The sequence below is a fragment of the Rissa tridactyla genome, chromosome 8 (assembly GCF_028500815.1).
Source record: "Rissa tridactyla isolate bRisTri1 chromosome 8, bRisTri1.patW.cur.20221130, whole genome shotgun sequence".
NCBI lineage: Eukaryota > Metazoa > Chordata > Aves > Charadriiformes > Laridae > Rissa > Rissa tridactyla.
The window spans coordinates 45,517,784-45,545,057 of record NC_071473.1 but is presented as its reverse complement, the minus strand read 5'-3'; the positions used below and the strand labels follow the sequence as shown (position 1 = coordinate 45,545,057).

Here is a 27,274-nt window from a genome sequence, read left to right as displayed (position 1 = left end):
ATAAACCTTATCAGAGAGAGAGAGAGAGACCACCCAGCACAGGGAGGGGTGAGTTTTCACCCAGGAGCTTTTCCTGCTCCCAGATCTCCTCCCCCCTTACCCGCGCTGCCGCTCGCAAAGCCGCAAACTGGTTAAAGCCTTTTCTTTTCCAGCGAATCCAACCCTCTCCCGCCCGGGAATCCTTCCCAGGTTTTGCCTCCCTCTTCCCCACCTCCCCATCGGCGAGCGGTTGCCCTTGGACCCGGCCGGCAGCGGGGAGGCGCCGGCAGCGGGGAGGAGCGAGGGGCGAGCGGGGCTCTCGGCCGGTTAGCCAACCCGGCTAGCCAGCTCCCGCCATGCGGGTCCCCTTGCCCGCCCTGCTCTGCTGCTCGGCCGCCAGCCTGCTGCTCCTGCTGCGATGGCGGCGGCGAAGGGGGCTGTGGAAGAAGGTGGAGGAGGCTCGGCGGAGGCAGGAGCGCAGCTTGGTGCAGATGGAGACGGCCGTGCAGCGCTTTCGGGAGCAGGTGGGTACCATAAAGCCGCGCTTCTTCCCTCCTTTTCTCCCCCCCCGCCTCCTCGGGGGGAACGCTGGGGATGGGAAAAGCCGCGCTTCTCCCCTCCGTTTTCCCCCGGGGGAAAGGCTGGGGATGGGCAGAACCCGCCCGGTGCTGGCTCCTCACTCTCGCCCCTTCCCCATGGCGTGGCCCCGGGGACAGCCGGCGGGCGAGGGGCTGCTCTCGCAGAGCTGCCGGGCGGCGTCCCGGCTCCTCGTAGGGAGCCACGGAGGAATTTAGTTTTATTTTCCTTGTAAATCTCTGCGTGCACGCATCCCTGCGGCCGTGCAGGGCTCCCCTCTGCAGCAGGGACGGGGAGGAGGAGGATGCGCTCCCCGGTGCAGCCGGGGGATAAACGGGCGGCGGCGCAGGCGCCAGCGAGCGGCAACCGGTAAGGGAGGGGAGGAAAATCCCTGCCCCTCCTCTGAAAGCTTCCCGGCCCTCTTCCGCCATGGTGGGAGGCTCATCCTGGCTGCTGAGGAGGGGAGAAGCCGTGCGTGTTATCAGCAGAGGCCGAAGTGCAGCCCTGCAGTCCGGGGGCGCTGCCCGCAGGGACGGGGCGTGATGCCGACGGGGTATGGTCCCATCAAACCTCCCGACCTGTGTTTGGAGTGGACTCCCTCAGGGTCAGAGTCCAGCTTAGGGGATGAGGTTTGATGCTTTTTTTCGTGGTATGTAGTAGGGAAATCTCTGCTGACCCAAAAATGACCTGTCCGCTGTCAGCCAAGCAGCCCCCTGGTTTGTGCACTTCCCTGGAGGATGTCTTGGTGATGCCAGAAGATCTGGCACCAGGTCGAATTTTGCTTCTTGCTGGAGCAATGTCTTTGACCATGCTGCCAGTTCCCACTGTAATTCAGCAGAGAACATTGCGCCGAGCGGTTCCCCCAGGCCTGCCCAAGACCTGTCTGAACAAGGCTGCGCAAAAGACTTTCTCTTAAACAGCAGGTGCTTGATGTCTGGCCAGAAAAGCAAAAGGCTTTTTAGAAAGCCCAGGTTGCTACTGGCCTTGCAGGTTTCCCACCGTGCTCACTGGTATCAGAGTAGGGGCAGGATTGCAGTCCTGAGGCAAATATTGCATTTGGCCACCGGACAGCAGATATTTTTCGTACGGGTTACAGTGGGCACCAAGGGGAGAGGAGGAACCCACCAGCTGAGGTAGAGCTGTGTCATTACCTGTTCAATCTTTCCCTTAGCATCCTTCCGTGAATGCGGTCTCCATCCTCTCTCTGCCTTTGCCGGAGCTCTCCAAGAAACTCCGGGATGGCTCGCTCCCTCCGGAGCATGTCTTCTACGCCTACGTGGGCAAGGTGAGGAGCAAGGGTGGTGGGGCTGCATCTCACCCACAGTGGGGCTGGCTCTCTTGAGAGAAGCCCAGGTTCAAGTGGACTGGTTCAAACACTGCTGAGCAGTTAATGCTGGGCCCTTCTGCACTTTTCTGTGAGCAAGGGGAGAGCTGGGCATCTGGCTGCCATGGCTCTTGGCTTGGTTTGGAGCAAAGAGGAGCATCAATCTCAGCATCTGGAGAGCCCATACCTTCCCAGGGACAGGTGTAGCTATAAGGAAGCTTCAGAGTGCTGCTGTTGTCTCCCCTCCATCTCCAAATGGGTTGGTAAACCTCAAGAACTCAGTGTCCGCTTTCATCCTCTGCTTTTGCCATAATGCCCTGATCACCCCCTGGGTTCCCACTTTGGGCTTATCATTTTATGCCACTTGATCCAGAGCCTTGGGTATTCTGCTGAGCTGAGTGCCTCTGTCCGTCACGCACCAGCTGGTGCTACAACCCAGCTATGTCCAGACCAACACTTTGGAGTTTAGCATTAAAATATCTTGGAAAGGAACAGCAAGGGCTGCCCTGATACCGACTGTCCAGATGGGGAGGTAGAAAAGGGGGAAGAGGCAGATGTCCTCTGCAAAACAGAAGGCTGTTGTGCAATGTCCTGGACTGCGTCTCACCCACGAGCTTTGCCTGCTTTCTCCAAGGCCCTCCAAATCGCCATAGAAACCAACTGCATCACGGAGTATCTGCAGGAAAGCGAGACCCAGGTCCGGAAAGCAAAGCTGACAGAGAAGCTGGGTTTGCTCTATGGAGTGCCTGTCAGCATCAAAGACTCCATCGACTGCGAGGTACCACCAGCGTGATACCGCGTGTATCCTGAGATCCATGTGATTTGAAGATTGGTGGTGGGGGGAGGTTTGACCTCAGCTGGACTTTGTCATAGCTGATGTGGGATGGCCTGCCCTGGCTGGTGACAGGGTTTGCTCCCTGTCTCCCATATGAGCCAGTAGAGAGCTGGTCAGATTTACTGACAATACGCTATGTGTGCAATGGGTGGGTTGTTGGAGGTGCACGCACATGCTTATATATAGAGATAAAAATACGAGGGCAGGGGGAATTGCAGTCCTCCATTTGGAAACCTCATTGTCCTGTGTTCCCAGGGCCATGATTCCACGTTAGGGTTTATAAAAAATATCAATAAGCCCGCGGCAGAGGACAGCGTGGTGGTGCAGGTGCTCAGGAGACAGGGGGCGATTCCGTTTGTGAAAACCAACGTTCCCCAGTCCCTCATCAGGTAGGTGGGCGCTCCCTTCCCTCGGCGCCGCGGCAGTCCTCCCTCCCTCATCTCAATGAGGGTTTCCATCAAGTCTAATTCTCATTTCCACCTTCTTTTTAAGTCACAGCACCTGATCCCCATCCTTAGTGTCTTTTAGGTGTTTCTTAAGAAAGTAAACACATTTACGCTAAGGATGAAAATTAACTGTAGTTCCAAATGAAATAAATAAGCAAAAGAGGAGGAGAAGAGAAGAGAAAACACTGATCTTCTTTTTTGTGTGGGGTATTTTTAAGTAACTTTAATTTTCTTTTTTTTTTTTTTTTTTAATGAAACCCTCAGAGGTGATCCTGTTAACTATACAGTGGAAATGCATATTAATGGCAGGGGAAGCTGGTTAAGCTAATGACCTTAAATTATCCTGCCCCCAAACCTCCTGCTGTATCTGGCAAGACCGCTCTGGGTGTCGCTGATATGGGGTGAGGTCGGGTGTGCTCTGCTGGACAGACACCCCCTGTAGCGTCCCCGTGTCCTGCCAAGTGAACTCTGGCAAAGCTCCTCGGTGGGTGACCGTTCCCCAGCCCTGTGAAATGCCTTCCTTAAGGCGATGCAACAATGACTGGCTGTGTTTAAAAAAAAAAAAAAAAAAACAAAAACACACAAAGAGGTTGCCCCAGGGGTTACCGGATTTTGCACCAGTTCCTGGGAGAGTCCGATGTTCAAATATGACTGCAGCTGGCATTTGGCCTGTTCCCAAGCAGGGGCTCAGCACCCCCTGGGTGGGGAGGCCTGGACCTACTCCAAGTGGGCTGTTTCGGATGTCCTCTGGCCCTTGGGACTGCCCAAAGGGAGCCTTTCCAGGACGTTTGATGTATTTTTGCTGCCAGAGGGTCTGTCTGGGGAAGGCTTGACGATGCTGAAATTAGCTGGCAGTGAATCCAGGTCCTGGGAACACCACGAAAAGGCTGGCAGTCTTCATGGGAGCTTTGGGAAGCTCCCTCAGAGTAAATGATGTCAATGTAACAACTAGTTACCTAATTACCTAACAAATTACCTAATTACCTTCTGAAGGTCTTTTCGTAGTGACTGGGGTCCGTATCAGCGGCTATCTACATTCCTCTCATTCACAATCACTCTCTCTCTCTCTTTAGCTATGACTGCAAGAACTTAATCTTTGGTCAGACGTTCAACCCTCTGCTCTACACCAGAAGCCCCGGAGGCTCCTCTGGTGGAGAAGGGGCACTTGTAGGAGGAGGTGGGTCCATTCTGGGCTTTGGGACAGATGTAGGAGGGAGCCTGCGTTTCCCCGCTGCCTTCTGTGGGATCTGTGCACTCAAACCCACCGGGAACAGACTCAGGTACCGCGAGTAATGCAGTGATGTCTCTGGGTGAGACACCCTACCCACTGCTGTGCTGGGATGCTCCTGCTCCTGTGAGCAAGGGAAAACTTGGGAGGAACTGAGAAGGGCTCGTTTCTCCCTCCTGCCCAGACATTTTCTGGGGCCTGTATGGAGGGAAGCATTGGTTCCCCCAGAACGGAGAGGGGGAAACCTCTCCATCTGCATGCTAAGGGGGTCGTTGTTCCTGACTGACGGGGCATAAATCATTGTGGGCTAGGTTGGGTCCCCCTTGGGCTTCCCCTTGGCCCTTCCTTCAGCCAGCCTCTGCACCTGCAAAGGCAGGGCAGTGTTTACCACTTGCTACTGCTTAAAGCCTTTCCCTTCTGTGAAAACTACTTCAGCTGCTATATTCTGTGTGTCTCTCTTCTTCACAGTAAAAAAGGAATCATTGCTGGTGTCCTTGGGCAGAAGGCAGGTAGGAATTGGTGGCTGTCCCCCAGGGAAGGGCAGTAGGGCAGGGCTGAGAAGGTTGTGGGGGACCTTCTCCAACACATTCAGAGAGAGAAGCAGGTTCCCTTTTAGAGACTCTTCCAAGAGCCGCCCCCATGCTGTGATTCCCAAGAAACTGGAATACGTGTGAGCCAAGCTGAGCAGTTTGTGTAATGCATAAACCTGAACGCGCCCTGTAACCCCACGTTGTTGCATTAGCCACCACTGCTTCATGGGAGCTGGGATTAACAGTCAGAGGGGGTGTTTTGTGACGTCCTTGTGTCATGATCGACAAAGCTTTTTGCTTAATTTTGTAAATCATGAAATGGAGCACATGGGGCACATATTGAGGGATAGCAACTCCTGGTCCATAATGATGAGCCTGCTGGTGGGAAGACGCCTGTAGGTATCCCCAGCCCAGTTCTCAAAGAGGAACTGTTGCCAGCACTAGACTAAGTCAAAATGATGCCAAGAGGTCCTGCTTTTGCAGGACGTGCCCTTCAAAGACCCCCAGCCATGAATGTTCTCTTCTGGTCTCTTCCAGTGGTCGCAGCAGTGGGACCGATGGCAAAAGACGTGGAGAGCCTGGCGCTGTGCATGCGGGCGCTCCTCTGCGAGGACATGTTCAACCTGGACAGCACAGTGCCCCCCCTTCCCTTCAATGAAGAGGTAAAGAACCTCAAAGGAGGCAAAAGCCTCTGAGAAGAGCTTCCGTCGCTCAGGCTGAAAATGCCAGCGGCTTATGGAAGCCCTCCAGGACCTGCTCCAACCTGCCACATGCTGTGGGTGGGCAAGTGAGCGAGAGAAGTGCTGCCTTCCAGACTCGCCCTGCGGCACGGGTGTAGTTGACTCCTGATGCCGCTGATATCCTTCCACGCTGGTGCCCTCCCTTGCTTTGCAGGTGTATGCCAGCACACAGCCCCTCCGCATAGGCTACTACGAAACCGATTTCTTCACCATGCCAAGCCCTGCCATGAGACGCGCCGTTCGGGAGGCGAAGCAGATGTTGGAGGATGCCGGCCACACGGTAGGATGTTGATTGAACCCAACAGTCGCGCTGCCTCTATTCTTCCTTCCTGACATGTCTTTGGGACCCGTGTGCGAACATCAAGCAAATTTGGCAGGGAAAGAGGGCCTGGAATCCACTCAGCTTCACACAACTTTGATGAAAGTAGATAGCTGCTTCTGGAAAAGAGAAATTCTTTGTATTGCAACTTGATTTCTCCTCTCAGCAGGATCTCAGCGCTCTTTAGGTTCTGGTGAACACAAAAGGGAGCCTGCCCTGATCCATAACACGTGCTAGGGAGTAGACACACTGCTGTGTGACTTATCTGTAGCGTGGGTGTATTTACTTACACCCTGGCTGAGATCCATATTGCACTAGGTGTTGTACAGACGGGTCCCGAGGCAGTGCAGGGACCTTACAGTCCTGGTGGTGCATGATTACTGTCAGCTCAGCATGTTTCCTGAGCCTGATGGACCATCTCTCTTCAGTGGCTGTGACGAGCTGTTGTCCCGCTACTTGTTTAGTCTATTCTCAAGCCAGTTTCACCTCTCCTGCATCATATCCTTTGGCAAGCAGTTCCACAGACGTTGCATGGAAAGCCACCTCCTGGTTTTGTATCTGGAAACACGGACCTAAGGAGAAAACAAAAGGACAGTTGCAGATGGCACATCTTTTATAGCCAAGTAGTCCCATATTGGCCCAGCGCCGTTTCCAGGGTCTCAGGTTTCAGAGGCTGCCATTTCAGCAAGTCATCTCCTCTGCATGAGGCATGGTCATGGCTGCACGCCTCCCCCTTACCCTTGTGCAAGGACCAGGAGTGAAGTGGGGAGCACAGACCCCTCAGCTCTGTCACCCACTGCCAGTTTTGGAGGGACCTTTGTGCCTTGGGGCTGCTTGGGCATCAGGGGGCCAAGCCCATCCTGTATCTTTTGACTCAACAGTTGCTGGTCAGAGGGAAAATGGTGTTTTCAGGGAATGATGGATGGGATGGGGAGGACCTGGTGGCCTCGGATGCTAGGGGCTTTCCTGAGGGCTTGTCAGGAAAACCTCAGCCCAGCTTGGCCCACTGGGAGCCCTTGATGGCTTCTCCCATGCAGCTTGCTTGTGCTTGTGCCACTGACTCCTCTTCCGTTGTCCTTCCAGCTGGTGCCCTTTGAACTCACAAATGTGGACTACATGATGTTTAACTTCTGCGTCAGGGGAATGTTTGCAGATGGGGGTGCCTCCTTTCTCAAGAAATTGTAAGTACAGCCTGGTGTGATGGGTGCCTTTCTATGGAAATCCTCCCCAGGGTCTGGCTACCGTCCAGATATGGGTAGCAGATCTACTGGATGCAGACGGGGGCTGATATGCACTGGGATTTACTGAGGAGCTTACCCTCAACCAATTCAGCCAAACTTTGTGTCTCTCTGGGATTGTTACCAGCCTTGACAGATAAAAGGAGACTGGCTGCCACTACCCTATAAATACCGTGAGAATCAGAGGAGCCCAGAGGAAGGGAGCAAACCTCTTCTTGTCACTTAGATCTGCTGTTCAGAGGGGTTGGGCTTGTGAAAGCTGATCCACTGTGATTCCTTCCTAATGCTGCTCAGCTAAACACCCGTTTCTCTTTCAGCAAAGGGGAGCTGGAGAAGAGTAGCATGGGGGTGTTCTTCTGGTTGGCGAAGTCACCAAGCTGGCTAAAAACTCTCCTCTCCTGGATTGCCAAACCCTTCGTAAGGTCCATTTCTTTCTAGCATAGATGTAGTTAAACAACAGCTGGTGAATAACTTGTCTCCCATTGCAGTGAGGCTTTATCAAAGAGAAGTCTCTAGGCATTGCTTCCTGGCCGTGCTTAGGAAACTGGACTCCAAACTGGAGTCATGCTATTTCTGTTCCTCCTCTCCCCACTTTGGGGAAGGTCCACGAGTCCTACCTGAGCAGCTTGTATTTGTGACGGACTGTCTCAGAGGACAGGGCTGGGTTTAATGTAAATTATCTTTCTTTTTTTTTTTACTCTCTCTTTCTCAGATGCCTCGATTTTCAGATATCGTCAGAAGTATGAGAGCAAAGTGAGTAAATCTGAGCCTGAGCAAATGCGTGAAGATTTGGGTTTCTCTTTTTGAGAGCCGCAGTGTTTGCTACGTTAGGGATACTGCCCCAGCTGCATGTGTCTGAGAAAATAGGAGGCAGAAAACACAAAGGTGGGAGCAAACAGAGCAGTTCACGTCAACACTGTAACCCTGCAGGGTTTGACAAGCTTCTAGTACTGAGGATGGGAATGGGGCTTGGGGCTCACAGCCTCTTGCTTAGGAACTGGATGGAGCTTGTGGGAATGAAATATAGTGTTGGCTTCAGCACTGGTTAACGTATCCGTCATGCCACCAAGTAGGGACCCTGTAAGACAGAAGGAAGGTAAATGCACAGAGAAGGAGGCTTGCTCCTCCTCGCTGCCATGTCAGTGTTGGGCAGATAGTGAGGAGAAAGGACTCAAGTCCCGTAGCAGAGCGGGTGTGTTTCGTGCTGTGCCTCCGAGGCAGTACGTCTGTCCCCGCATCAAAGCACCAGTCCGCCACACACAGCCTGGCCTTTCACGGAATCACGGAATCTTCAGAGTTGGAAGGGACCTCTAGAGATCATCTAGTCCAACTCCCCTGCTAGAGCAGGGTTGCCTAAACCACATCCCTCAGGGCTGCATCCAGGCGGGTCTTGAAAATCTCCAGAGAAGGGGACTCCACAACCTCCCTGGGCAGCCTGTTCCAGTGCTCTGTCACCCTCACTGTAAAGAAGTTTTTCCGTGTATTTGAACGGAACTTCCTATGTTCTAGCTTGTGCCCATTGCCCCTTGTCCTGTCGCTGGGAACCATTGAAAAGAGCCTGGCTCCGTCCTCCTTAAACCCACCCTTTAGATACTTGTAAACATTAATCAGGTCCCCCCTCAACCTTCTCTTCTCCAGGCTAAAGAGTCCCAGCTCTTTCAGCCTTTCCTCATAAGGGAGGTGCTCCAGTCCCATAATCATCTTGGTTGCCCTACGCTGGACTCGCTCCAGTAGTTCCCTGTCCCTCTTGAACTGGGGAGCCCAAAACTGGACACAGTACTCCAGTTGTGGCCTCACCAGTGCAGAGTAGAGGGGGAGAATGACCTCCCTCGACCTACTGGCCACAGTCTTCCCTATGCAGCCCAGGATGCCATTGGCCTTGTTGGCGACAAGGGCACACTGCTGGCTCATGGATAATTTGCTGTCTACCAGGACCCCCAGGTCCTTCTCCTCAGAGCTGCTTCCCAGCATGTCCGCCCCTAACCTATACTGGTGTTTGGCATTCTTCCTTCCCAGGTGCAGGACCCTACACTTGCTTTTGTTGAACCTCATTAGGTTCTTCTCTGCCCAGCTCTCCAGCCTGTCCAGGTCACGCTGGATGGCAGCACGGCCCTCTGGAGTGTCGGCCACCCCTCCCAGTTTGGTATCATCAGCGAACTTGCTGAGGATACACTCTGTCCCCTCATCTAGGTCATTAATGAATATATTGAACAAAATTGGTCCAAGTATTGACCCCTGGGGGACACCACTTGTTACAGGCCTCCAACTGGACTCTGTGCCGCTGATCACAACCCTCTGGGTTCTGTCACTCAGCCAGCTCTCGATCCACCTCACTGTCACCTCGTCTAGCCCATACTTCCTCAGTATAGCCTTCCTTCTTCCTTCTTACATACTTCCTTCGTCTAGCCCATATTTCCTTTGGGAAATGTTGTGCCTGGGCTTCCACCTCCTCAGCACATGGGCAGTAACGGGGCTGGACACTTGTCAGGCCAAAGCAGCACTGCACCAATCTGCCTTTAGTCTTCATCCCTCCATCATGGGCAGAAGCAGAAATGAGACCCCCCCCAGCCCTTCAGAGGAAAGACAGGGCTTTGCCAAAGTCCTCCCTTCCCTTGGCTGCAGCTCCAGGAGTAGAGCTAACCTGTGCCCATCTGCGTTTTGATGCCCTTCTCTGCCCCTAAAACTGCTCTTTGGAGCACCTCTTGATGCCTTTCATTGGTTTTCTTTCCTTTTTCAGCACAGTGGATGAAGTCTGGAGTCTTCATCATGAAATTGAGGTAAAGTGTTGCAATTTGGGGTTAGATAGTTTTTTGTGTTCTTTCTCTTTGGGAAGAGGCAGATTCAGTACCCACCAAGGTTAGGAGATGATCAAGTCACTGGTGATGTGAGGTAGGAACATAGGTCACTCCTCAACAGATCTCACTTGGACATGCAAGTTCTCATGATACATAGACATGTTCATGATAACAAATCAGACCTGAATTTTTTACTCCTACACTTGAAAACATAGACCATCAGCCACATTAGGTGTGTCTTCCTCAAGATCCATGCCCATGTCCCAGGTTGCCACGTGCTCCTGCACTCACTCTTTTCCCACCTCCAGTTTTAGCCGGGGGAGGGTGCTTTGTACATGGGGAGGGCTGTTGGCCAAGCAGGAAAGGGTTGCTGGATTTTAGCAGGATCAGGCGTGATGTGGCCTGATGGCTGCTCCTGGGGAAAGGCCGAGAGCCCGGCTGGGCACCCAAGGAGAGCCTCAGCCAGCAGCCATGGGACAGTACATCCACCCCGCTGACCACCAGTGCGTTTCCTCCTCAGGAGTTTTGCTACCAGTTCATCACCCAGTGGAAAAAGCTGAATCTGGACGTCATGCTTTGTCCCATGCTGGGGCCGGCTCTCGGCATCGGCTACCCTGGGAAGCTCTCAGGTAGGACTGCCGATGGGGGACCTTTATCTCCAGCGTGCCCCTGCTGCAGCACTCCACCAGCATCAGTGGGAAGTGTTCCTTCCCCTCACATCCCCAAGGCACTGGCTAGTGGTGGGAAGAGCTGGGCTCTTGGGGCAGCTGCCGCCCCAGCCCGTGGGGTACACCCAGGACAACCCCCCCAGAGCATGTGGGAGCCAAGGGGCAGGTTTCCATCCCACAGCCCTTGAGTTCCCAGTGCAAGAGCCCCGTTAGCTGGAAGCTCATATACATAGAGGGGGGTGAAGGCTTTCTCTGTGGCGGGCGGGCGCTGTGAGCTCCCCTTCTCCTGCAGTGGCAGTCAGCTACACCATGCTCTACAACGTCTTGGACTTCCCCGTCGGTGTGGTCCCTGTCACGGTGGTGACTGACGAGGACGAGGAGGAGCTGAAGGGCTACAAGGGGTACTTTCGGGACTGGTGGGACCGGACCCTGGCAAAGGTGAGTGGCAACAGGTTCCCCAAGGCCAGGAGCATCCCCATCCCTTCTCCCTGGACATGCCCCTGCCCTCCCCCCCTCTCTTTGTGTCACAGGCTTTTCGGGGCAGCGCGGGGCTGCCCGTGGCCGTGCAGTGCGTGGCCTTGCCGTGGCAGGAGGAGCTGTGCCTGCGGTTCATGAAGGAGGTGGAGGCACTCGCCCTGAAGAAAAACAGCTTCTTCTGAGTCCTATGTGCTTAGCCGGTGCAGGATCCCAGCTAGCATCAGCGCAAGGTCCGCCTGTGGTCTGACTCGCCTGAGGACACGGTGATGGCTGGGCTGGCCGCTGGCTTTGGGGCACAAGGGGAAAGCGAGGCGAGCTCCGCGGTGGTGGAGCACTTCCAATCATTGTCCTAATACAGTATTTTTTTGGTATTGGAAAGTCTGTTATTTCGGGTCCGTGTTTGTGTATGGGGCTGGCGTGGATTTGAATAACCCTCTCAACACACCCCAGGCAAGTGCAAGAACGTGATCCTTCTCTTACAAATGGGGAAGCTGACGGGCGGGGACTGGTTTTGTCTGAGTTGTTCAGGCTCCTACTTGGAGTACGGTAGGAAAAGGGATTTTCCCCTCCGTTCTCGGCTCCCCGAGGACAAAACCCAGTGTTTTCCCTGCAGCAGACCAGCAATCCGAGGTCAAAGCTGAGCCTGCCAGCAAACTTTGGCAAGCAGGGAAGAAGCTGGCCCGCTTCCCGCAGCGCAGGGCTGCTGGCACCCTGCACGCCATGGAGGGGAAAGCTGGAGTGATCCGTAACTCCCGGCTCCTTCAGGCACCTACCCCTGCTCTTATACAGAGCAGAGGTATGAAGTGCTTCAGCTCACAGTATTTCGTGTATAAAGCAGCATGCCAGGGTCAGACAGACAGCCTGCCCTGCACACCCTCTCCTCCCATTTGCCGGAGGCAGCCATGCCAGGTTTTCCAGTGTGGTTTTTCCAGCTGCTGACAGCGACAGCTGCTCCCGGCAGGTTTCCGAGGGTGCTCCAGAAAGGGATATCACAACATGAAAGTGTTTTCCCAGTGTACCGGTCACAAGCGGATTGTAACAAAGCTCTGGCAGGATTTATGTTTGGGTTTTTTTTTGACTTATTGTTGTTTAAACCAGAGTCATACAAACACATGGGGTCTTTTCAAGGGCCGGGCAGAGAGGTTTATCCCAGCCTAGGAGAAAGCAGCCCCCAGGACCCTGATTCTGTACCAGCAGGCTTTGAAAAAAGGAGGGAGGGGGCTCCAGGCATCCCAGGACTGAACGCTATGTAAAGCCAAGCCCCAGTAGAGCTCAAGCAGGTTTTTTCACCAGTCGTGGGTCCTCCCTGCCCACACAGAAAATGCCGGATGAGGTTTATCTGTTTGCGTTTTAAAATTCAAGCCTGGAGGATCTTGTCCCAGGAGAGGCGATGCCACCTGCACCCATGGTCCCGGAGGGCCAAGCACTGCATCGCTCTCTTGGTTTAACTGCTCTCTCCCTGGCACGGAGGTGGGCAGGGTGCAGGAGTCCAAACGACGGAGACACCACTCAACCTGAACCAGTAGCTGCTCCTCACTGGAAACCCTGAGCGAAGACCTCCACCAAGCCATGCCCACAGCCACCGGACAGCACGCCGGGCAGGGCCAAAGCTGCTGTGTGGCTCCGGGGACTTGGGGTTGCCAAAGAGGGCCACCTGCAGGCTGCTCCCAGCCCAGCCTGGGCAGAGGGAGGTCAGTGTGAATGGCAGCGCCGAAGCTTAAGGCTGGGATGGGGCAATGAAGGCCAGATCCCCCCCAGTCAGTGGGGAGAGGTTGGTGACACCCACATTGAGTTGTTTGGCTCTTTTTGCTCTCCGTCCTGGCCAAGCAGGGAGGATCCTCCTCACCTTTCCAGTTAGCCACCAATTTCTCTACAAGCTCTTGCTTCTTCCCCAAGCTCCCTCCATGCTGCCACAGGAATAATCCCACGGGACGTGTTCAGGACCAGGTGAGGTAACGTGATAGCAGCACGACCACTGGCTTTCGACCCCCCTAAACGAGACCTCTCCGTCAGAGAGCAATGATTACCCTGGATGAAGCCTCCTTACAAGCTCTGCTACTCCCTGGAGCAGAGGCAGCAGCTCTCCAGCTACGGCAACGCTGCCTTGCATCTCGGCAATGAATTTGCAGAGACGACATCTGTTCCTTCCCCACGGGCTTTACAGACCCTCGAGGTTTGAGAGAAGCTTCATTTTTATTTTTTTTTTCAGCCCCTCCTTCCTGCATTCTTGGGGACAGTCCCATGGGTGGGGGGCACCGTGGCGAGGGGCAGCTCCTGGGGCTGGCAATGCTGCATGGTCCAGCTCCTTTGCCTTGTGCTGGCTGGAAGATGGCTTAGAAACTGGAGAGCAGGTAAGGATACTGGGTCTATCAGAGAGGATTTCCCAAAAGTGCTCACCCCTTGATATGGGTTGCCAAAATGCGTTTCAAAGGATCGTGGCTTGAAAATGACACCCAGCAGTCATACTCCTTGAAGGCATCTTCAGATAGGTAGCTCCTTCCACACCACCTTTCTGGAGTTGCTGTGCCCTGCATCACCTTCACGTTCCTGGTCCTCCTGAGTTCCTTCCTCTCCAATAGGCGCAATTTCACCCCCTGCAGCGGGTTCCCCAGGACAAGCAGAGCCGTGTTGTCCCAGGCTCTGAGGGCTGCACATGCTGGTGTCCAGGAGGACAGAGATGATGGCTGAGCACCTCTAGTTAATGGGCTTAACTGTCAATTAATTATTACACGTGGGTATAGTGGGGATAGCCCAGACCTGGGCTTTGCAGACGTTCAGCTCCGTTTATCAGCTCTGTCCGCTCTCAGCAGCCAGGCACAGCAGCCGGCAGCGGCCTGGGGAGACACAGCCTTGGGGGACACCCCCCACCACCACCACCCCAAACCCAGCGCGAGCTGAGCATGCTGCTTTGCAGCCCGACCCACAATGCTTCTCTGGCGGGCAGACCCTTTCAAAGTCCATGGTCTAAAAATTCCATTCCTGGACTTTGTTAAAGCAATTCTGCCTCAGAACTGATCTTGCACAGCAGGCATTCGCATAGCCTGCATTCATCAGCTCTCCTTAGGAGAAGGTGGGAGACCCAGGCTTCCATAACTTGACCAGAACAGGAAGGACTGGGAGAGAAATCATGACCCAAGAGCGACTGTGGCAGGTCCTAGATCCATCCTGGGCAGACCCTCGCGCCCTCTCGGCTCTGCTCTGCAGTTCAGCTGCAGCTGTTGTGCTAGTGAAATGGCTGGGACGTAGGCAGATCCAGCAGAAGATGGAGGAGGCAAGGAGGACACGGGATCTGGCCCTGGAGCGAATGGAGAAGGCAGCTCGCAGGTTTAAGCAAGAGGTAATTTGGGGAGAAATGTGTGTGGGAGGGATTTTATTTTGGGTAACCAAAGAAAGGGGGAAGTCCTGATCAATCCGTCTTTGAATGATGGTTAGGACATGAGCACGTTTTGGATCATGACCTATTTTTTTGAGGGTCACCACCCTCCACTGTGACCCCCAAAAAAACCCAACCCCACTGTGAAGGCAGCATAAAAGAAGTATTAATACAGACCTGAGGATGAATGACGGATTGGAGTTTGGGACCCTCTGAATGAGATAACCGCCTCAGACCTCCCTATGCAATTTTCTCCTCATCCAACCCTCCTGCTAAGCCTTTCTTCTCCTGTCCTCCTCACCTCTGCCCCTCCATAGGGACCTGTCTGCCCCATTGTCCTCAAAGTACAGGGCAGGGGGGCTTCACTTCCCTCCAACATCTGCACATCGGTGACCAAAGGACATTTCTTCTTGCCCACACCCAGGTAAAGGAGCATCTGGATTTTAGGTCAGGTCCTTGGATTTGGGATTTGTCTTAAACCCTGAATAAATACCCATTGCTACTCTTTTCTTGTGGGGGAGGTTGCAAATAGCCACACACTTGTGTTAATGATACATTTTGTAAAACTTTAGCTGGTTGAACTGCTATTCAACACGTTGTCTATGAGTTAGAAGGGGGGTGAAGGCCCGCATGAGAGTAAACAGAGATAGGTCAAACCTCTCGTACAGGTTTATGCAACTCTCCGGTCAAGAAGCAGTTTTCTGCCTGTTTTGGTTCTGTTTTTATGAACCAAGACTCAGCAAATTCCCCGTCAGCAAATTCCCCACTCCAGCACACACAGTGCTGTGTGGGAGGTCTGCATTTCTACAGGGAACGTCTCCTAAAATTCTCCATTCAAGGTCATTGCTGGGCAGGTGTTAGAATTGGGTACTCGCAGCCCCAACACGAGCCTTTTCTGTCATTTTCTTCCCTCTGCACCCAATTTCCTACCCTTTGCAGAACCCAGGCACCCAGACTGCACACATCCTTTCGTTGACGATGGTTGAGCTGGCAGAGAAGCTAAAGGAGGGGTCCCTGTCCCCAGAGAGTGTCCTCTACTCCTACATGGGCAAAGTGAGTGATGCCTCCAGCATGGGAGAGATGCTGGGGGGCTCTTCCGCAGCAGGGGTTTTCAAATCAAAAAACAAGATCTCTGCTGAGAGAACTAACAATGCTGAGGATCACAATTCATCAATACTGTGGTGGCTGAAGGGTGGTTTATGGGCGAATAGGTAGGACGGAGATCCAGGGCAGAAAATTATCCCAGCAAGAAACATCTAAAGTTTAGAAGTGAGGCCCGAATAATGCATGCTGGAGGTTTGAGGATATTGCAGCTTGCAAACTCAACTTACATGCTGTTTCCTTCCTTCCGTCCATTCATCTGTCTTGCTGCTCTTTGCCTGACCTCTCTGGCAAGGCTTTGGAGGTAACTCGGGAGGTGAACTGTGTGGTAGATTTCATTCATGGCTGTGAGGATCAGCTCCAGAAACTGAAGAAGCAGAAGGAGAAGGGGCTGCTCTATGGCATTCCCATCAGCATCAAGGACCACATTAACTGCAAGGTACATCCCTGATTCCCCTGCCTCTTGGCGTGGGGTTGGGAACAGGTCAGGATGCCCAATCCTCTACTCCTCTGCCCCCATACAAGGGATCCAGCTTGTTCCTTTTCACCCCATACAAGAGCTGAGAGTTCCCTCAGATAAGGATGTTTTGGACCAAATATTTGTGGGACCTTTCTTCTCATGGAAAATTTTGTTTTCTGCAGAAATGTCTAACCTGCTCAGATTTGATTTTCCCTCGGGTAGTCAGATCTTGCTCTGCCTGTGAGAAAAGTTAGGTGGGAACTTTGTCACGGGGGGCATCAGGACTTAACGTTTGTTATTGTCACAGCTCCAAACAGCTTCTTTCCTGGTACCTAAAGAGCTTTGCTTCCCATCCCCAAGGGCCACGTCTCCTCTGGAGGGATGGTGAAGTTTCTGGGCCAAGTGATGGAAGAAGACAGTGTCATCATCCAGGTTCTAAAGAGCCAGGGGGCAATCCCCTTCGTGAAAACCAACATCCCACAGACGATGATAAAGTAATCATTTGTTCACCTTCATGAAAATGCCATGAAATGTAACTCTTGCTATCTGAGAGAGGGTGGGCCTGCATGCACAAGCTCCCACCTTTGTCCATGCATGTTGAGTTAATTGCCTCCTCATTTAAATATGAAATTATTTCTCTTATATTTGATGCCTCTTTCTTCTTAAATTCAACTGTCCCAACAAATCGACTTCATGCTGATTCTACCTGCTGGGACTAATTCCACACTCATCCCTGGGTGGAAGCTCTGTGCCCTGTATTCATGGTTTGCAGAGACAGAAGTACCTCAGTCAGCTGCTGATCTTCCTCTCCCCAGCTATGACTGCAGCAACCTCATCTTTGGCCAGACGCTGAACCCTCTTGACCACCAGAAGAGCCCTGGGGGCTCCTCGGGAGGGGAGGGAGCTCTGATCGCAGGAGGAGGCTCCATCCTGGGCATCGGGTCGGATGTAGCTGGCAGCATCCGCCTGCCGTCCAGCTTCTGCGGGCTGTGCGGGCTCAAACCCACAGGCAACAGGATCAGGTACATCCCAACATCTGTCCTCTTCTTCCACCCACTGTGGAGACTGCAAAGCGTCCCTCACAGTGCATCAAACTTTGCAGTAGTGTCTGTGGTTTCCTCCAGGTTTAGGTTAGCACCTGCCTGTTCCCTTGTGTCAGCTAGGGCTAAGGACTTTATTAATGACATGGGATCTCCATCCATTAATACAGCAAAGACTTATTCAATTTTTAATAGCTCTGGCCAGGAAGCTGAAAGCAAATACTACAGGGTCATCTCCTTTTCAGATGTTTTCCAGCCCTTGCTTTGCTTGTAAGAGTTTTCTGTTTATCAGAGGTGGTTTGCTCATAGATGAGGGATTGGATGGACCGGGGAAAGGAGACGATAAAAACAGTCTCTAGTCCCCAGCAGCTTACAGCCCATGGAAGGCTTCCTAGCCTAGAAAGCATCGAGTCTTTGCAGGACCTTTTGCCCTCCTAGACGTTGACTGGGAGCAAACGGAAAGTCTGCAACCCAGCGCGGTGATCTGCCTTCCAGCGAGAGCGGCTACTAATCTGCTTCTCCCATTATGTTCCTAGCAAACTGGGTGTGGTTTCTTCTATCACAGGAATGAAATCAGGTGAGTCCATCCATACCCCATGTTACTACTGCCAAACCTTTGCTTCTTACATCTCCTTCTACTGCTGAAATGCCAGCAAATGTGCTTGCTCGGTTATGTGTCTCATGACCAGTCAAAACCAGTGATCTATTAGACGAGGGCCTGCCTTGTGCTATTACGTTTTTGCACCATTTGTTCTGTTCTGGATGGCGGTAGGTGTTGGCTGAATCTGAACAGAATTGAAGCAACACCCGTTCAGGCAATGCATAGCAGTAAGTGAGACCTGCGTCCCAGAGTCCTGGGATGTTTCACTGGAGATGCTTCCAGGAGTCTCTGCTGGCTTCATCTGCTGACAGACGGTATTGCTGTTGGCAGGAGGGCTATGGTCCTTGCTTCGCTTGAGCAAGCCTTGTGCCTGCAGAAGCCTGGCCCAGAAGGTCAGCCCCAGTAGGTTACCTCTGCTCTGAGACTTACAAATTGTCCTTGATGGACCTCCTTACTCCTTGCCCGTTACACTCGTTCCCCGTTCCTCTTCCCTGGCCTGACTGAAACTCTTCCATGCTGGGCCCCTACCGGTAACTGTGAGACAGCACCAGCCCATCTGCCTGCAGTGATAGGACCTTTGTGCTTGCAGTGACAGGGATGCTGGGGCCAATGGCGAGAGATGTGGACAGCCTGGCCCTCTGCATGAAGGCGCTGCTCTGCCAGGAGATGTTCCGGCTGGACCCCACCGTGCCCCCCATCCCCTTCGATGAGGAGGTAAGGCTCAGAGGCAACCCCACACCTCCATTTGCCCAGCAATAAAGTGACATCTTGGGAGAACCCTGTCTGGTTTCATGTCTCAAGATAGTGAAGCACCCAGGGAAGTAAGTGTCCCTCTGAACAGAGGACACTCAGCATGAGCAACCACAAGAAGCAGCCACACAGCAGGGTTGGCAGGCCCCTCTTGGCTTGCCGTGATGAGACCTGCCAGATACTGACCCCTTCCCTTCCCAGCAATGTCCAGAATAAGCTCGTTGTCTCCATTCTGCCATCATGGCTCAATCCCCAAAGGAGCTGATTTCTCCTGATCAGAGGAATTCACCCCTCACAACTTTGAGAGCCTGATTTAACAGTCACTGACCTAAGAAATCATTCCCCTTTGCCATTGGCTCTATGCTTCTACCATCTGATTGTGTCTTTCTGGCTCAGGTCCTAGGATCCCAGGATCTTTCAGTTGTCCTTGACACCCAGACAATACAGACCAGTCGCTTACCCTAGAGGAACAGGCCCCTGAACTCAGTCCATAGCCAGGCATCCCAGGCATGTTGTCTGTACAGGTGCTATCACACCTGCTATCTCATTGGGACATGTTCATATGGTAGGAGGTGGTGTCAGAAAGATCATACCAAGGACCACTTCTGGAGACCTATGTTCCGGACAACACTGTTTTCCACCAGCTCTATTGCCCCCATCATTCCTCCAATCCACAAGACCTCAGTTGCTGCCTCTCTGAGCCCTGGGAATGGTCCAATCTCATGTCTGCAAGTGATGTCCTCTTCTCACAGGTTTACACCAGTTCAAAGCCACTTCGGATTGGATATTATGAAGGAGACGGCTATTTCCAGCCCTCACCCAGCATGAAACGGGCAGTCCAGCAGACAAGGAAGCTCCTCCAGGATGCAGGGCACACGGTGGGTTTTCATGCCTGTGGTTGGCTGGAGCTGTTATCCTTCTCCTTACAGAGTTTGGACAAGTTACTTCCCATGTCTGCTTTTGCTGCCCATAAAACAGGGACCATCCCTCCCTGCTGCAAGGATCCCAAAGAGGAAGGCACCTCCAGCAGTTTGTTTCCCAAACCAAAGCAATCTTGCTTATGTTCCTGGCCTAGCAGACAGGAGAATCACCTTCAGATATCTCCAAGTTACCCTTTTCTAAAGCACTGTTTTTCCCATCATGTTTGATTTTCCCATAAATATCAAACTCTCAACAGTTTCCACGATTCCTCAGCTGTTAAACGCAGTTTACAGATTTCTTGGTGGGTAAGTGGGAAGGGGGTTTGGAGCATTTGACCCCCCAGGTCTAGACTGAATTATTATGTGGTTTCACTGATGGGAATTTCTATATGGGCGCTGTTCCAATGATGAAAATTAATTAAAAATACTTGGTGTTTTGAAGCCTCTAAAAATTCTTCTCTAAAATGTGGAGGAGTGGAGCCTGTGCCAGGTCACAATACGTGGCTAATGCCTTGGAGAGGGAAGAGGACAGTGGGCAGATGCTGCTAACCGAGGTCCCTTTGAAAATGGGGTCCTACAGCAGCCAGGAGGGTGTAAGCTTCCCACCACTTCCCACTCACCTCACTAGTGAGACAGGGAGGTTCACAGGGGGCTCCATGAACCATTCATCTTTGCTGCCTCTCAAACAGGGATGGTTTTCTTGCAGCTTGTTCCCTTTGCACCACCCAAGATTGACTACGTGGTAGACGAGCTGTTCACCAGAGGGATTTTCTCGGATGGTGCTGCTCACCTGGTGGACTGCTTGTGAGTAAAAACCCCGTTTCGCTGTGGGCCATGAGACTTGGCACTGCATAGCCAGTGGCTGCATCCAGAGTGTTTATATTCTTGAGGGTGCGAGCTAAATAACGAGCAGCAGAGGAGCAATTTCCGGAAGGATGAATTTAGCATGAGCAGCAGCTAGTTCACAAGAGCAGTTCACACACGTGGATAACGCAGTAGGGTAATAAGATACGACGTGTCAGCAGTGCTGTGGCAACTGGTTTTGCTTGTGTGATTAGTCCATGGCACACGGGAAATATCATAAATTAGAGAACTTCTTATGGAAGTTTGGTGGGGTAGCCCTGGCTAGCAGCCAAACGCCCACCCAGCCGCTCAGTCACTTCAAGGTGAAACATGCCCAGGGTTGTAAGTGGTCCCACCACTGCAAAGCACTCCAGAGCCTTTACAGCACTGACAACATAGGCAGTAAAGTATGTATTTCTCTATAACTTTTGCAGTGAGCATTCACTCCTGAGCGTCTAAACCCCACATGAGCACTTCTTGTTCAGCGTTTTGGGTTGAAACAGGCAGATTTTGTCTTCTAGCAACTTCCCTCTAGGACAAACCCTGCTCTGGAAACAGCGCTGCTGCTGCTGCTGTAGCTCTGGCACAAATGGCTTGTCCTGACTTCTCCTTCACTCTCTGCCCTTCCAGCAAAGGAGACATCGTGGATCCCAACCTGAAATCCCAGTTCAATACTTACAGGCTTCCTACTCTGGTGAAAAGGATCTTGGCTGTCATTTTGAAACCCATAGTAAGTGTGTGGACATCTCAGCTGTGTTAGAGGAAACCTGCAAGGTGGGGAAGTTTCCGCGTGCAGGGAGGTAGGCTGCTCCCCTCAAGAAGTGCTTTGCTGCTTTGTGTTAATTGCCTGATGGGCTTCATAGTGAAATACTCTTAAATACAATTAGTCCCTAAATCCAGGCTGAACTTCTCAAGTGGGTGTGACAGTCTTTTGTGGGACTTTTGCATGGTGAGGTCAAAATATGATCTGTTGTCAGGAACCCATGAGCCATTTAGCTCATCCAGCATTGGGCTCCAAGAGAATGGATATCACTAGCAAGGATCTAAACAGCATCCCCACATCCAGAAGATGTTCTCCAGGGCTAGCAGTGTGGTCTAGAGCCTTATTGGCATGAGATTAAATGTATAAATTAATGTGGGAGTAAAACCACTTCATTGGAAACCATACCTGTTCTTCAGAGCCACTTCTGCTAGGAGAAGTGTCCCCAAAATGCAATCGTGTGGTAGCCAGCTATTTCATCTGCATGGATGTTGACTAATCCCAAGTTTTTCTCTTCCCTCCGAAAGTACCCACGAATCGCTCGGGATCTCAGCGCTCTCTGTGGAGTGGGGTAAGACGCACTGAAGTAGCTCTAGAGAAAAGGGATGGACATGGATGTGTCCACTGGTTCACGCAGGTAGATGCCAGCTTGCTGGGAGAAGCCCTGTCATGGAGCTGTGCCGCATAGGCTGAGCCAGGTGAATATGTGCTGCCTCAGCACCACCTGGGCTTAGCACAGTCTTATCTGGGGCTACGCAGCCAGAGTTTATTCTAATTGCTCAAGGTTCCCCACCGTGGCAGGGCTAGGATGTCTCCATGGAGATCAGCACAGACAGATACGGGCTACTTCCCCTATCAGGTGGATACTGGTACCCAGAGCATCATGTGCCGAGTCAATGCAGAGGTCTCTGCATGCGGGTGCGGTGTGGTGTGAAGTACCTGGCCCTCCAAGAGAGACAGAGACACACTAAATCGGGAGCAAGTGAATTTGGAAGGCTGCCATGATCTTTGTGTAAGTGCTCTAGCATGGTGGCCTGCTTTTAAGCTCTTCTGATGTACCTGTAAGCGCATGTGAACCCAGTGGAATGGGCTGGGTGAACCTATAGCTTGTTCCCAGAAGGGTCAGGCGGTTTCCATAACAATGGGCACTCTGTGTGTTTTGTTCATTGTTTTCTGTCCCAAAGTTGATTAATTCTGCCACCTTTCCAGGTCTGCCAAAAATCTCTGGGATCAGCATGGAGCAGTGGCGGTAATGTGATCTATTTTTTTTTTTTTTTCCCCTCTTTCCATACTAAATGTAGTGAGAGATCCCTAAAGTTTCTAAGCAATTGCTTTGAGCTCTGTGATGGATTCGGGGTTGGAAATGGATCATATGGAAATGGAGCATCTGGCCTGGGCTTTTTTTTGAAAGTCAAGCTTTGCAAGAAGTTACAAGAGCTGAAGGCAATAGATGTTCATGTGAAGATCTCTATTTACTGGAGGATGAGGAAAGATTATCCTTTGCCTTGCATTTTCTAAGCAGAAATAGTATAAGAGCAGCCACTAAAGATGAGGGTTTATTTTTTTCTTCTTTCTGTCTTGGTGCAAATCCTTAATTTCAGACATTAGGTGCTATTGTCATGAGCTAAGACCATGTTTGAACTATCAAGTGGAGACGTTAGGAGTCTAAAATTGTGGTTGCGAGCTCTTTGGCTTCTGTGGATTTTGTATGAACTCGTTTGGCATCAGGAACAGAGGACAGAAAGCACTCTCCTGGATAACTGAGTCCAGTGCTGCCCACAAACTCATCAGGTTCCTCCTAAAATGCTTGCATTAGTTTTTATTGGCCAGCTTCTCTCCTCCCTGCTCTGATGGTTGGAAATCTTCATATTTCCCGTGCTGTTTATTCGCTTCCAGTTGATCATTTTATTCCTGTCCTTGAGCTCAAATAGCACCTCTCCTTTCTGGTATTTTCCACTCCCTCTGTCGTCCTTGATCTATTTATAGAGAGTGATCGTATCCCCTTTTCAGCTGGTGTTTTGCAAGGCCGAAGAAGCTGATCTGTTTTGGTATCCTCCCCACAAGGCAGGATCTGCGTTCCCAGGGACACCCTGGCAACCCTCCCCGAGCAGGGACGTGCCCCCAGCCCGCACCACGCAGCCCCCGTCAGTGCCAGGCACCGGGAGAAGGTGCAGGCTGGCTTGCAGCGGGTCTGACAGGTTATAGGGCAGAGGAAAAGCTCCTGCAAACCTGCCCAGTCATCGCGTTTACCAGAGTGTTCGGAAGGAAATGGGTTTGGGGTTTTTTTTTTTTAGGTGTAAACACATGCCTCTTCCCCTGGAAAAAAAAAAAAAAAAAAAAAAAAAAAAAACCAACGAAAAAAACTAAAGAAACCCCAAAAAACCAACCCAAAAACCCTCTTAAAAAGGTTTGCCAGCCTCAGAGATACTTTGGATTGTTTTTCTTCAGTGAAACCATATTCACATTTTTTCTTCTACTGCAAACAAGAGCTGATTGAAAACTTTTGGCTAGTGACCAGCTTCTCTCGCAGAGGGAAAAAAAAAAAAACAAAACCAAAACAGAACCAAACCAGGTTAGCTACACTGACTGTATTTCCTGGAAACCCATCTCATTGGTTGAACTTTCAGCAGGAAGGATCTCAGACTGCAGATGGAAATTGAGGTCAGACTAAAAAAGCCCCTCGTGGCTGGGGCTTTTGTGAGAGCTGCGGAAGACCCTTGAACAGAAAACTTGGAGTGAGAGACTTGTGCAGAACAGGGGCTGGACCATGGGACAAACGTGTCCCTGTAGCCAGAATATGGCTGCAGAATGTCTTCTAGATTCTTCTACCAAAATAACTAAAGCTTTTAGGAAATTTGCCTCTTTAGTTGGGTAGAAAAAATTCTTCAAACTATTGTCAATCTCCGTTCAAGAAAATCCAAAGACAATATTGTTCATAGGAAGGATTGGGTTAATACTCAAAGAAAACAACTCTGAAGTGCCCACCTAGCGTTAATGTCTAGGTTGGGGCAGCACGTGGTATTCTGACAGGAAACCTAAGGGTGGAAAACCAAAATCCAATTGCCTCTATCAAAGCACAGCTCAGATTTTCTTTGATTTTTCAGTTGTATCCAGGAAGGGGTTTTTCTTCCTTTTCCCATGCTGCAGGCATTGATCTGCCGCTGCTGTCCAACAGACATTGTTTGTCATCTCCTCTGTCTTTCCTTCCAGGTTTACTGTGCTGAATTCATTGCTAAATGGAGGAAGCTGAGGCTGGATGTGATTCTTTGTCCTGCGCTGGGGCCAGCCTTCAACCACGGCTACGCTGGGAAGCTCTTTGGTAATCTCTGTTGAGGTGTCTCTGGATGCATCCATGGTGGTGTGCGTGAGCAAGATATTTTGGTCCCTTGGACGTTCCCCAAACCATGTACGGTGTTTGGTCTTCCACTTGGGGAAGAAAGCAAAAGAGATGTCTCCTCTGGGTGGGTCTTCTCATGTGCCCACCTCGTCTGAGCTGCAGGTGTTTGGATTATTATGGGGCAGCAGTTAGCGGCACATCTGTCCCAGTCATTCTTGGGTGAGTTTCCCTGCATCGTCTGTCCTGTAGAAAGCCCAAGAGGTGCTCTTGCAGCAGAGACTGGCTGTGAAGATAGTTGCCAGAAGGGTGGTAGACCTTAGTACAAGGCCAGGCTCTTCTGAATGTGGCCATTCTACATTTCCCAAGACTTTGCAAATAGCAGAAAGGCTTGTTGCCTGTGACTCGCAGAAAAAGGCCATTTTTTATAGCTTCCAGCAAATAGTCAGGGTCCTCCATCTCTCTAGCAATGGCCCTTTGGGATCCAAAATCCTCACGATGGTGTTACAGAAGTGGAATTCTGGATTATCTTGGAAAGAGAGCTGGGATTTTTCCCTGAAGTATGGGAGACATAGATGCAGACTCTGACTCAGATCAAATATTCGCATCTGTCTCTCCCAGAGCAAATCTAACCTCCACCTGACTGACAGGTGAAGGCATGTGTCTCTTTCCGGTCTCATCGGCCATGTGGCCCTCAAACCTCTCCATCAAAAGTCCCTTTGAAAGCAGCATGTTTTCATGGTCCAGCAACTCCAGTCTACAGTTCCTGCAGCCTGAATTATCATCCGAAAGTCATTGGTGGTCCAGCACACTAAATTTTGCCATTTTGCATTCTCTGTGTGATCTTTTCCAGCGGCGACCTCCTATACCAATTTATACAACGTCTTAAACTTCCCTGCCGGGGTGGTGCCGGTCAGCACCGTCACAAGAGCCGACGAAGAAGAACTGAAGCATTACCGAGGGCACTACGGGGACCCTTGGGATAAGAGGCTGAAAGAGGTCAGTGGGGAAAGAGCTTAAGTCTTAGCAGAAGGCTGTGACTGGCACAGTGACACTTCTGGCACATTGTCCCCAGGCTTGTCTGCATCTCCTGATGAGTGTGGGAGCTTGTTTAGTAGTGCAGTTTGCATACACCGCGTTATTGCCCTGCATGTGGTGCAGCTGGGCTGGTGTACATCAGCCTGACAACTGTCCCCTTGCGTGTCTTCCTTCGTCTTCTCTTCCTATAACATCAAAAGACAATGTTCTCTCTTGTGCCTCCCCAGGTGCTCTGACTCAGCACCATGCATAATTTTTGCAGGCTGTGGAAGGAGCCGTGGGGCTGCCGGTGGCCGTCCAATGCGTGGCTCTGCCATGGCAGGAGGAGCTGTGCCTTCGCTTCATGAAGGAGGTGGAGACACTTGCCCGTGGCACAAAGAGAAATCTGTGATTCCTGGGAACCTGCCTTCACTATGACGACTTTTCTTTCCCTGCCCTTCACTCCAGCCACCTTGCACAAAGCAAAGTAGATAGCGACCTGCAGACACTGAACCACCGCTTCAATAAACTGGCAATAAATGTTGTTTTTAAATAGTCAGCAAAAATCACATCTCTGTCCAAATTGTCCTTCTTTGTTAGAGATAAATTGAGTCAAAAAAAAAGAAAAAAAGAAAGGAATGAGAGTTAATGCTGAACTAAAGGAGTCCAATAACTATAGTGGTAAAAATATCTGTTGTATGATATGAGACCAAAGAGCTGTTTACCCCAATATTTTACTTCCAACAGTAACAGTGGGCAGGAGTGGATGTGTGCGGGCGAGTAAAGTGACGGATTCCCTCTCTGGGCTAAGAAACTTCTTGGCAGAAAGTTGCAGTCAGCCCGTCATTCTTAATAGCTGCCAAGAAAGTTCTCCTTCGTGAACTTGTTGGGCCCCTTCCTGAACTCAGTTACTCTCTTGATTTCCACACCATCCAGTGGCAGTGGGCTCTGCAGTTGAGCTGGGCAGTGAGTATTGGAGAGCTTAATTTTCATTGTTTAAGCATAAGCTGTGAGAAATGGTAACTGGTCTGTCTTCATTCCTGTTCCTTATTGTTTCTTCCAGGTAAGCAATGGGAAAAGAAGGTTGGGGATTTTTTTATTGCCTTTAAGCAATAAAAGTTTAAGCATTTTTGTGGCTACATTCAGACCATTCGCACCGTTTGGTGCTTCCAACCTGACTGTCACAATTGTGTGCCGTTTCTCGACGCGTCCTTCACGCTCATGGTGGAGGAAGAGGCTGGAAGGGAAGGCGGAGGCGGGGGGTGGAGGAGACCGAAATGCTTTGAATAAGTAAATGCGCCTTGAAACAAGGCATCAACGTGAGCGATGATCCGTGCCTTCTCCAAGCTGCGTATCTCTCCAGGCGCCAGGGCTGGATGCAATATTTCCACCAGAGGAGGAGAGAGATGAGGGGCCAAGGGGTGACTCTGCTCTTGTTATTTATGTCCCTCGCTGGGGCTGCGCAGGGATGCTGCAGTCATCCACCAGCCTCCCATGGTCACAAGCAGGTCTGAGTCACACGGATGAGTCCTGACTCCTCAGCCTGACTCACCACCCTCCGTTCAGCAGCAGGGAGAAGGTCAACGGCCCAGCCCTGCTCCCAGAAGATGCCTTGTCTCTGCAGGACTGCTGCTGGGCGGTGCCAGCCACAGAGCTCCTGCCTGATGGGAGTCTGCCGAATGACCGTGACTATCTCAGGCCAGGAGCGAAGGATTTAGAGCTCTCCTCTCCTAGGGAAGATGGGAGCTCACCACTAAACAGGTAAGCTGCCCAAGTAGTATTCCTGGCTAAATCTGAGCATGCACAGACCTTGTTTTGCAAGGGAAGGACAGTGTCCTTTGCTCCTGTATCCCTCCATATCTTTGCAAGGCTGAATGAAGTGGAAGGTTTCTATTTCTAAAAGGAATTTCCCTGTGCATA

General features: G+C 51.5%; 2 protein-coding genes across 2 annotated transcripts; both read left to right on the top strand.

Annotated features, from left to right (window-relative positions):
• Positions 1–124: 124 nt before the first annotated feature.
• Positions 125–11,533, top strand: LOC128914282 (fatty-acid amide hydrolase 1-like). The gene is made up of 15 exons (XM_054213063.1): positions 125–503; positions 1,727–1,840; positions 2,514–2,657; positions 2,970–3,103; positions 4,234–4,440; positions 4,857–4,897; positions 5,456–5,580; positions 5,813–5,938; positions 7,061–7,158; positions 7,533–7,632; positions 7,928–7,968; positions 9,953–9,992; positions 10,531–10,639; positions 10,971–11,116; positions 11,209–11,533. The coding sequence occupies exons 1-15, from the start codon at positions 336–338 to the stop codon at positions 11,335–11,337; spliced, it is 1,722 nt and encodes a 573-aa protein (XP_054069038.1). The 5' UTR covers positions 125–335; the 3' UTR covers positions 11,338–11,533.
• A 2,749-nt stretch (positions 11,534–14,282) lies between these two features.
• Positions 14,283–25,882, top strand: LOC128913644 (vitamin D3 hydroxylase-associated protein). The gene is made up of 15 exons (XM_054211613.1): positions 14,283–14,492; positions 15,468–15,581; positions 15,925–16,068; positions 16,450–16,583; positions 16,905–17,111; positions 17,666–17,706; positions 18,320–18,444; positions 19,233–19,358; positions 20,107–20,204; positions 20,874–20,973; positions 21,531–21,574; positions 22,213–22,252; positions 24,214–24,322; positions 25,191–25,336; positions 25,638–25,882. Exons 1-15 carry the CDS (start codon positions 14,283–14,285, stop codon positions 25,764–25,766), a joined length of 1,767 nt encoding a protein of 588 aa, XP_054067588.1. The 3' UTR covers positions 25,767–25,882.
• The last annotated feature ends 1,392 nt before the right edge of the window (positions 25,883–27,274 follow it).

Bases quoted from the DNA above. Each gene is read 5' to 3' on its own strand.
- LOC128913644 (XM_054211613.1), top strand. From the start codon at position 14,283: ATGACCCAAGAGCGACTGTGGCAGGTCCTAGATCCATCCTGGGCAGAC. The intron at 20,974-21,530 runs GTAAGTGTGTGG...TCCCTCCGAAAG, and splicing joins CTGTCATTTTGAAACCCATA to TACCCACGAATCGCTCGGGA. The intron at 24,323-25,190 runs GTAATCTCTGTT...GATCTTTTCCAG, and splicing joins CTACGCTGGGAAGCTCTTTG to CGGCGACCTCCTATACCAAT.
- LOC128914282 (XM_054213063.1), top strand. From the start codon at position 336: ATGCGGGTCCCCTTGCCCGCCCTGCTCTGCTGCTCGGCCGCCAGCCTG. The intron at 1,841-2,513 runs GTGAGGAGCAAG...GCTTTCTCCAAG, and splicing joins TCTACGCCTACGTGGGCAAG to GCCCTCCAAATCGCCATAGA. The intron at 4,441-4,856 runs GTACCGCGAGTA...TCTTCTTCACAG, and splicing joins CCCACCGGGAACAGACTCAG to TAAAAAAGGAATCATTGCTG.